This window comes from Echinops telfairi, unplaced genomic scaffold (assembly GCF_000313985.2).
Source record: "Echinops telfairi isolate 266 unplaced genomic scaffold, ASM31398v2 ScPeMD7_18;HRSCAF=68, whole genome shotgun sequence".
Taxonomy (NCBI): Eukaryota; Metazoa; Chordata; class Mammalia; order Afrosoricida; family Tenrecidae; genus Echinops; species Echinops telfairi.
This window is the reverse complement of record NW_022103915.1, coordinates 51,453,067-51,463,633: the sequence shown is the minus strand read 5'-3', so window position 1 is coordinate 51,463,633 and position 10,567 is coordinate 51,453,067. Positions and strand designations below refer to the sequence as shown.

At 43.2% G+C, this 10,567-nt stretch overlaps 1 protein-coding gene and 1 non-coding gene across 2 annotated transcripts in view; one reads left to right on the top strand and one right to left on the bottom strand.

Moving 5' to 3' along the window:
• Positions 1-6,671: 6,671 nt before the first annotated feature.
• LOC105978230 (galectin-3) overlaps positions 6,672-10,567 on the bottom strand; it is a 5,421-nt gene continuing 1,525 nt past the window's right edge. The window contains exon 3 of the mRNA XM_013003646.2: positions 6,672-6,928. Within this exon, the coding sequence (XP_012859100.1) occupies positions 6,773-6,928 (156 nt within the window). The 3' untranslated portion in view covers positions 6,672-6,772. The remainder of the gene's footprint in view (positions 6,929-10,567) is intronic.
• On the top strand, positions 10,425-10,531 carry LOC115868837. Its single transcript, XR_004045807.1, has one exon. It is a non-coding gene; the product is annotated as a U6 spliceosomal RNA (small nuclear RNA).

The window sequence follows — 10,567 nt, the reverse complement described above, 5'->3', positions numbered from 1 at the left end:
CCCCCGGATGGGCCCTGGGTCCCCACTCTGCACTCCCCCTCATTCACAATGTTATGATTTTTTTTTTTAGACCCTGTTCTTTTGAGGTGCATAGCATCCTTCATAGGACTCGATGTGGAAACCCCAGTGTGGTAGTTACATGATTTCATGTCAACTTGAAGATCTATAAAAGTGTAGGGGTGGAGTTTACCTTGTCAGTCAGGTCACAGCTTGATGCTGCCTCCTTGTGGGCATGGCCTTCTCCTAAAGGGGCTCATGAGAACCTCTCCCTCTCTTTCTGCCTTCACCTTCTTGCTAGCTGACCCTGGTTGCAGCCAAAGCCCTGGAGATGAGTCCATCGCCATTGGATCCACAAGACTTTGCATCCGCCAGTCTGTGTTCATCCTGCATTCTGCAGCAATGCATGTGGCTGCATGAGTCTGAAGAAGGACTTAGGGACTAGTATCAGACTTAAGGATTTGAGTTGGACTGGGCTGGGATGTTTTTCTTGATATTCAATTACTTCTTGATATAAACCTTTCTTACATGTATATGAGTGTCACTGGATTTATTTCTCTAGTCAGCCTGGCCTAACACACCCAGTAAGTGAATTGGGCTCTACATCAAACTCACTATAGCCCTTGGATCTAAGGCTGAAACTTCATAGTGTTAGAAGAAGCATCTGACTGCTATACCGAGGCTATAGAACTGGAGGTAGTTGAACTTTGGTTTGAATCTCTTGCCTTAATGGTGCCTGATGAACGGTGGCCCAGGACGACCATATACTTACTAGTTTAATACCGCCCTTGCTTTGTTAAGATGTATATTAATCTAGTAAGCCTGGTTATACCACTGTCAATGAATATTATTGAAAATTTTGCCTTATCACCAATCCCCACTGTTTGTGGAAATAGGATCCAGTCACTTAAGAGTTTAATCTGCGTAAGTCACTGATTCATATCTTGACATGAATCTTTCCTCAACAGTCTTTTAAATTCTTTACTATTGGCTAAATTAATGACACTCTCAATAGCATTACCTTATGTCCCATGAGATGATTGATCATGTTCTCTAACATAAAATAACAATGATATCTCTAAGGTGAGCCAGAGACATATGTAAACCATAGATATATGAATGCACTTGGGGTTTGCACTTAACGCTAGCCCCAATCTAAGAACAACTTGTTCTTACTACACGACCCTGCCGATACTTACCCTCATGAAGCGATTACTGAAAATATGGGTCCCATAGCAAAGTGTGGTGGAGAAACTAGACAGTGTCTGACTATCAGAAAGAACAGCATATGGGGTCTTAAAGGCTCGGCTTCAGACAAGCAGCCATTTAATGAAGCATCAACTGAGTCCACGTGGAAGCAGCACACCAGCCTGTGTGATCCGAGGACAGTAAATAATATAATCCAAATATAAGGGAGGGAATGGTATCAGAGTTTAAGTTTTGATCACTTGGCTTACAGAAAGCTATGGGTGACTGTGGAAGCCCAAAATCCATTTTTAGTGTCCACACATAGGTCAACCTTCCAGTGATTCCCTTGTACTGTAGTCAAGGGATATGAATAGCTTTGTCACCCAACAGTGGGCATTGTAGAGACAATTATAATAGCTATAGTTAGCTTAAAATGTAAAATCTTATACAATTTTAAAAAGTGAAGGGGAAATACATGTGGGTTAGGCTTCAATGGATGCCCTCTGACCACAGACCTGGGTTGTGACTAGCCTTGCCACCACGAGGAATGCTTTGGAGATGGGTTATGGTAGATAGAATGAGGTTAAAATTTAACACCTGGTCATTTGCTCTCCCCTCTGACTCATTTAAAAGTTATTCTAGCTTTTAACATTTTCTGTTTTCTTTTCAACTGAGGTTTTCCTCTATTTTATTTCATTATTGTTGTTAGTTTTGTTATTCTTTGCTTTTGTAATTTTTAAAAATACGAAATCCTGGACAGATGACTCTATAGAGAAAGTATCGGGATGAATGGCTTCTTGCGAGCATAACAGGGGTGGTTTGGGGAAACGGGGAGCTCAAGCTTGGCGCGAAGCTGTGAAGATAGCACAGGACCGGGCAGTTTTTCCAGCTTTGCACAGGTCACTATGAATTGGAGCTGACTCAGTGGTACCTGACAACCACAGATAGATTGACAAAATTCATCTAACATTCTGTTTTCCAGATTAAAATAGAACCTGTTAGTATTTGGTTTAGGCAGGTTGACTAGAGAAACAAATCCAGTGGCTCTCATATATGTCTAAGAAAGGACTCTATCAAGAAATATTTATATATCAAGAAACCATCCCAGGCCAACTCAAGTCCCTAAGTCTGATACTAGTCCATAAGTCCATCTTAAGACTCACACAGTCACAAGCAATGATGCAGACTGCAGGAAAATGACAGGCTGGTGGGTGCAAAGTCATATGGAACCAATGGTGGTGGCATCGCAGAGCTCTGGCAACAACCAGGTCGGTCAGCAGGAAGGTGAAGGCAGAGAGAGTCAAGGGAAGGGTCCCAGAGTCCCCCTTAGGGAAGGCCACAGCCCCAGGGAGGCACCATCAGGCTGTGAGCTGATAGGCAGGTTGACTACCACCCACATAATTTTATATGTCTTCCGGTTGATATGAAATTATAGAACTACCACAGTACTGCTGCCTCTAATAAGGGTTCATATCCTGGAGCAACAGAGTCCAGTCACTAACACCAAGGGAGAAAAAGAGGGGTATTTTAGAAAGGGATGGCAGGAACAGGCTGGGAACACTGCAGGCTGTCTGGATGGAGGGCCGCTGGTGCTCAGAATGCTTAGATATTATATGCCTTTTACTTTGGAACACACACCCTGGGGGAATCACATACAGATGTTTATGTTAACTCTGGTCTCAGGATTAACACTAATTTAGTTTTGGCCAGGAGCAGGCAGATAACAATAAGGTTCTTTAAGTCTTGGGACAGGTCTCTGTTGACTAACCAGCTAGCAGGACTTGTCGTCGGGTCAGGCGGAGTTGGTTGTGACTCATGGGCACCCTGAGTGCAGTGGGAGGAGACGTAGCCGAATGCCATCCTGGGATCTGAGGTTGCATTGTTCCAGGCGCTGGTCTACTGGTGACACGGCCCAAGGGTCCGAGAGGAAGCTTGCCTTCCTCAGTTCTGGGCACTTTCTAGTAATACTTTTTCCAGGAAAAATTTGCTTGTTCTTCTGGCAGTCTATGGTATTTTCGATATTCTTTGCCAACACCATAATCCAAATGCACTGATTTCTCAGTCTTCCTTATCTAATGTCCGACTTCCACACGCCTGCCAAGCAATCAAAAAAATGCCATGGTTTGGGTCAAGTGCACCTTAGTCCTCAAAGTGACATTCTCGCTCTTCAACATTAAAGCTAATGGCTTGAACTTTGATTTCTAGCCTTGTAAATTGTGAGGGAATGCATTTCTGTTGGTTAAAACCCAAAAAAGAGAACAGAAAATATTAAAAACGGAAACACCTTTAAAATAGATCAAAAAGGAGGTTAAATAAGGTGTTCGATTTTAACCTAACTGCATCTACCATAATCAGCTTTAAAATGTCCTCTGTCTGATAGCAAGGCTGTGCACATCCATGGACTACGGGCCGAGGGGATTCACTGGAGGCTTAAGCCATGTGGGGACCTCGCAACTGGATGTTGGGCTTCCACTGTCACCCACCGCCTCTGCCAACCAGGTGTTCAGAATTTAGGTTCTAATATCATTCCTTCCTTTAGATTTGGATTTTATTATTTATAATCCTTGGATCACACAGACTGGCATGCTTCTTCCATGTGGACTTACTTGACACCTCACTTAGATAGCTGCTTGTTCTAAGACAAGCCTTTAATATGAACCCAGATGCTATTCTTTCTGATAGCCGGTGTCTAGTCTGAGTGAATGTTCTGTAATTTACCTCTAGGTTCTTAAATCCATTGTGATGACTACACAGAAACTCACAGACAAAATTCATGATTAAAAGGGTTTATTAAAGATGTGAACAAGTTGTAATGCCAGTGAGAAATGCTCAGAGTAGTTGTGTACCAAGACATGTTCCAAAGTTTCAGATCTGCTAAGTGATGCCCAAAGGACATTCCGCGCTGTGGTAAGCCCAAAGGCATTCCGCGCAAGTTCCACAGGTCGCAAACCCAGCGGCCTGCATTGCCATAAGTGCCTGGAGGCACCCCACTCAGGTTAGCCTCAGTCCAGAGACCCTCACCTTCACTTCTGTGGGTCAGCAAGTCCAATTTGCCCAAAGAAAAGACTGGGTCTTCTATAAAATGAAATGGTGTGATCACTCCTAGTTTGGGCATTTAGTTAACCTCTGGGCTTTATGATGGCTAGGGATTATGCCAACTAGGCAGTCCTGGGTAAAGGTAGGAAGGGAGCCCAACCTATCAATCAGGTTGCAGCCTGACAACCTCTCCTTGGGGGTGTGACCTTTTGTAGAAGAAAGAGACCAAGCCAAGTCAAATTCTCTATGGCCCTTTGATTTCTGCTGGAGCTGGATCTTGAATCTAGTCCCTGGATCTCCTACTGCATTGCCTGCTGATTCTAGGAGCCATCAGCCATCAACACATAATACCCCCCACACACACATCAGCACCCCCTCAGTGACCCCTCTCCACCCCCCACCCTCCACATACATATGTCGACTTCCTCATCCTGTTTCCTGTTCATCAGTTTCTGCAAGTCAGGAAAAACCTGGCTTGAACCAGACTGGACGTACCTACTTCTACAATGTGATAGACATGTCTTTCTAGATACAAACATGTGCAATTGTCATTAGAGGACCCACCCTAACACAGGCTTACTGGGAATAAAGGAAGGGCCCAAGTGCGTGGAAACAATTTTGACAGTGGGGATACTTAAATGTTTGAAGTTGGCTGTATATCTAAAAAACAGACTACTAGGGAAAACAGGGAGGATCAACATCCCATTGGGAAAAAGTGCTTACCAATGCTTACGTGGAAACCTGAGGGAGAATATACCCGGTTCCTGATTGGACACTTTTGACCTAGTTTCTCTCCAGCCCGTGGTGACCCAGTCTGTGCTATAGAATACTGGCACTTTACACTCTGTTCTTTTGGGGTGCACATCCTTTATAGGCCATGCCAGAAGACTCGACGTGGAAATCTTGGTGAGTGGCCTGGCCTTTAGCTCAAACTCACCTGTAGCCCTAGGACTTGAGGCGGAAACTTTGTGGTGTGAGAAGAGGCAGATGCTATATACTCTTGCTCTGCCAAGGGTAAAGAACTGGCAGCTGTTGGATTTGGCGAATCTCTTGCCTTGAGGGTGCCCGATGAATGGTGGCCCGGGACTACCATATACCTACAATTTTAATACCCTCCTTGCTTTATATGTATTAATCTGGTGGTCCTGGGTCTGATGCAGTCAGTGAATATTATTGGAAGTTTTACCTTATCAACAACACCCACTTTTGTGTTAACAGTTTTAAATCGTTTAAGAGTTTAATCTGTACGTCACTAATTCATGTATTGCAGTTTATAGCTAGCTTTTAAATTCTATACTATTTAGCTACTCTCTTTTTAATTTCCTCAACAGTGCTTTAAATTCTATACTATTAGCTGAACTAATGACACTACCAATGGGTGGTGGTTACACATTGGGTTGCTGACCACAAGGTCGGCAGTTTGAAAGCACCAGTCAGCTCCACAGGGGCAGGATGAAGCTCTCTGCTCCTGTGAAGCGCGTGGGCTCGGGCCCGCACAGGAGCAATTCTACGGGGTCTCTCTGAGCGAGCACTGACTGGACGCCAATGGAAGTGATGACGCAGGTGATGGCGGGTCATACTCGCCCACATAAAATGGCGATACCTCCAAAGTGAACCAGAGACATAGATCCACCAGAGACATATGGATAGAACTGGGGCTCGCACCCAATTCTAGCCCCAATATAAGCACAAGGCTTACCTCTACACGTCTAGAGATTTCATCTAAAAAACAAAAGACCCTTTGGCGAGATCGTTTGCTATTAGTATCAAATACTAACGTGAACGCAGTGACTTCTAGTTGGGAGAGAGAACAGGGAACAAAAAGGCAGTCAAAAAGAACATATCAGAGTGCTCACAATAATTGTCTATTCATCATGGCTCAACGATGGATACATTTTTTTCTATTTTTCTCTTTTTTCTGATAATATCATGTTTACTTAAATAAGAAAATGAAAGAATAAGCTACCTATAGTACCACTTGGGTTTTCTAAAACTTTAGGATAATTCAGAGGATAATTTAGAGAAAGTATTTCCTTCTAACCCCTTTTCCCTTAAAAAATATTTTAGCAAGAATAGAAAAAATTGGGAGGTCCTAAAACAGTAGTGAAAGAGCCCTGGTAGCACTGTCAGGTAAGTTTTGGACTGCTAACCACAAGGTTGGTGGTTCAAAGCCACCAGTTGCTCTTCGAGAGAAAGAGGAGACTGCCTGCTCCCATGACGATGTATAGCCCTGGAAGCCCCATGCAGGGCTGCTCTGAGTTGGAATTGACTTGATGGTAGTGGGTTAGGTTTGGTTAGGTAATGCAGTATTAATATTGCTGCAGGTTTCTTTTCCCATTGAGTCCACTGCATTATGTAGAATAAACTACTTACAATGACATATAGAGACGGATAACTCAGAATATTTATTCAATGGATGAGTTACAAGATGGATACTGATGGATGAATATAATTGTTTAACTCATAGTGAACATGAAGCTTTTAAATGTGTAATATATGTGTAAAGTTTACACTCAAATTTCATTTTTTTAAAATACCTGATCCTTTAAGATTATGTCATAGCACACGAAGCACTGGTGAGGTCAATGTCACCAGAGATTTTCAGTTGGTTGATTTCATGAAGATTTTTCATCCGATGGTTGTACTGCAGCACTTGAGTATCATTGACGGCAACCTTGAAGTAGTCGTCTGCAACCGGGATTTGGATCTGCAATGGCACATACCCAGGGCTGTTAGAGATGCCGACCCATGTCAAAGCCAACACTTCACCTCTACATTCAACTATAGAATGGAACCTAGGCCAGACACAGGCACTTGACCAACCAAAAAAAAAAAAAAGACTCAAAATTAATCAAAGATGTAAGCAAACAAAAGAAATGACAAAATTATTAGACGGCATTACACAGGCAAAGCCAGAAAGGAAAAGATTACTAACTGGTCCACATGTATGCCGCTGAATTGTACATATAACACTTGAATTGGTGCATAATTTATTATTTATATTATAATTTATATTTATAATTTATATTCTCAACAACAGAAGAAGTAAACTCTTTAACAAAAATCGTGGGCTCTTTGATGGCTTAAAACACATAAACATCAATCCTGTGGTAGGAAGGCCCTAACAGAGTGGAAAATGTTACAGTGACAGATAATAGCTGGTTTGCGCCAGAGTGGGAGGAGCATGTTCTTCTAGCGGACAGTGGGTCTGCTGGTCCTCATATCCCTTTGGAAGCAGGAATTTGACAACATATAAAATTTAGGAGCTCTGGCAGCATAGTGGGTTACACACTGAGGTGCTGACCAGAGAGTCAGTGGTTCAAACCCACCAAGACCTCGTCAGGAGAAAGATGAGATTGTCTGTCCCTGTAAAGACTTAAGTCTCTGTCCTACAGGGGGTGAAGAGTCAGAACCGACTTGATGGCAGTGGCTTTGTTTTTCGGGTTTGTCTGCATTTTAAACCTGTGCTCCTTGCATGAAATTATTCTACAAAACAAAGATTTATGTATATGGCTTGTTATTACAGCAGTTTGGTTAAAATACATCTAGAAATGAACTCCATCCTTTGGGGCCTGAGATTGTCTAAACCAGGAGTCCTCAAACTACGGCCCACGGGCCACATGCGGCCCGCCGAGGACATTTATCTGGCCCGCCAGGTGTTTTTGCCCTGTTTTGTTTTTCACTTCAAAATAAGATATGTGCAGTGTGCATAGGAATTTGTTCATAGTTTGTTTGTTTTTTTAACTCTAGTCCGGCCCTCCAACGGGTCTGAGGGACAGTGAACTGGCCCCCTGTTTAAAAAGTTTGAGGGCCCCGGGTACTCTAAACAATGAAAAACTATTAAGTAAGGTATGGACAGATGGCCCCCAAATGAAGACTGATCAGCATGAGCCCTGCCCTGCGGTTCTTACCATCCAGCTGTTTCAGTGACCATTCTAGCCCCACCTTTTGTCTGTCCATTTCTGCGTGTTGCTCTGAGGCTGGAGCTTATGACACCAGTCTTTCAAATGCCAGCAGGAACACCCAAAGTGACGGGGGTGCAGCAGCGCTTCCAGACTACGGATGGACAATGAAGAAGGACCGCTGCCCACTAGAGGAAGGAGCCCCGGAAAGCCTTAGGCATAGCTTTGAAAGCCGGGCAACATGCTGAAGTCCCAATAAATGGAAGCAGAGTTTTCAGAGAGTGCCGGAGCATGGACCCCTCGGGGAGGCGGGCACTCAAACTGTGACCGAGGAGGAGCTGATTTCTTGGACATTAATGAGCTAAAATGGACTGGTATTAGTCATTTTGAAACAGAAAATCATATGATTTACTATACTGGGGATAATACAATCAGGAGGAATGGCATGGCACGGCACAGCATTCATTGTCCAAAAGAACACTGCAAAATTGACCGTGAAGTAAAAGGCTGCTGTGAGAGCACTGTGTCTACCCACATTCAAGGAAATCCAATAGCTATAACATTATTAAAATGTATGCACCAGCCACAGAAGCTAGTGATGATGAGATTTAAGAATCTTACCAATGACTTCAGCCAGAAGTTGATCAAACATGCGATCGGGATGCTTTGATAATTATTGATGATTGGAATACAAAAGATAGAGAAAAAGATGAAAGGCTAAAAGTTGGAAAATGTGGACTTGGTGATAGAAATTAAGCTGGAAATGACATGATAGAATTCTGAAAAATCACATGATAGAATTCTGAAAAAGAATTCTGACTTGTTCAAAACAAATACCTTTTTTCAACAACACACTTGGACTTCTCAGGTGGAAGACACAAAAACTCAAATTGATGGCATCTGTGGGAAGAGATCCTGGAGAAGTTCAATATCAGCAGCTAAACCCAGGCCAGGGGCCAACTGCTCATCTCTAAGTTCAGGATAAAGCTGAAGAAAATGAAAACCAGCCCATGAGATATGACCTTGAGTCAGTCCCACCTGAGTTTAGAGAACATTTCAAGAACAGTTCTGATGTTTGAACACTATTGACCGAAGACTGGCTGAGCTGTGGGAGGACGTCAAGAACATCATCTGTTAACAAAGCAAAAGGTCATTAAAAAGCAGGGGGCGCGGGAAGCTCAAAGGGGATGTCAGAAGAGACTGAAATTTGCTCTTCATCCTAAAGAGCTAAGGCAAATGGAAGAAAAGATGAAGTTAAAGAACTGAATAGAGAAGGTCAAAGGGCAGCTGGAGAAGACACAGTCAAATATTAAAATGAAATGCGCAAAGACCTAAAGCTAGAAAACCAAAATATTGAAGGATGCGGGAAGCATCTTGGCCAACTGACTGAAGAGATCCATATTTGTACCCATTCCAAAGGAGAGTGACCCCACAGAATGCTCAACTAGAGAACAATATCACTGACGTCACATGCAAGTGAAATTTTGCTGAAGATCATCCAACACTGGTTGCAACAGTACATAGGCAGGGAGTTGCCAGATTCAGGAGAAGGCATGGAACGAGGACTATCATTGTTCATGTCAGATGGATCTTGGCTCAAAGCAGAGAATACCAGAAAGATATTTACTTGTGTTTTATTGACTATCAAGGCATTTGACTGTGGGGATCATTACAAACTATAGACAACTTTCAGAAGAATGGGAATTCCAGAACAATTCAATGTGCTCAAGAGGAACTTGTACATGGATCATGAGGAAATTGTGAGAACAGAACAAGGGAATATGGCATGGTTTAAAATCGGGAAAGGTGTGCGACAGGGTTCTATCCTCCCACCATACTTATTCAAACTGTCTAAGCAAATCATCCCATAAGCTGCATTATAGAAGAAGAATGCGACATGAGGCTTGGAGGACGACTTATTAACAACCTTCAGTCTTCAGATGACACAGTCTTGCTTGCTGAAAGAGAGGAGGGCTTGGGACACTTGCTGCTGAAGGTCAGGATGGCAGTCTTGAATGCAGATGATCACTCAATATAAAGAAGACCAAAATCCTCCCAACTGGACCAACAGGTAACATCATAACCAATGGAAAAAGGTCGACATTGTCAAGGACTGTGTCTTGCTGGGATCCACAATCAGTACTCATGGAAGCAGTCGGGAGATCAAAGGACAAGTTAAATCTGCTGCACAAGACCTCTACAGAGTAGTGAAAAGCCAGGATGCCACTCTGAGGACTGGGGCGCACCTGACCCATCATCGCATTTCCCATTGCCTCTCATGCATGTGACAGTTGGACACTGGTGCTCATTTCAGCAGCACAGGCACTAAAATTGGAACAACACCGAGAAGACTCGTATGGCCCTTGCACACGGGTGACACACAAAATTAAAATCGTTGAAAAGAAAGAAAAAAGCGGCACATTGAATATGGCAGACTGGAGAAG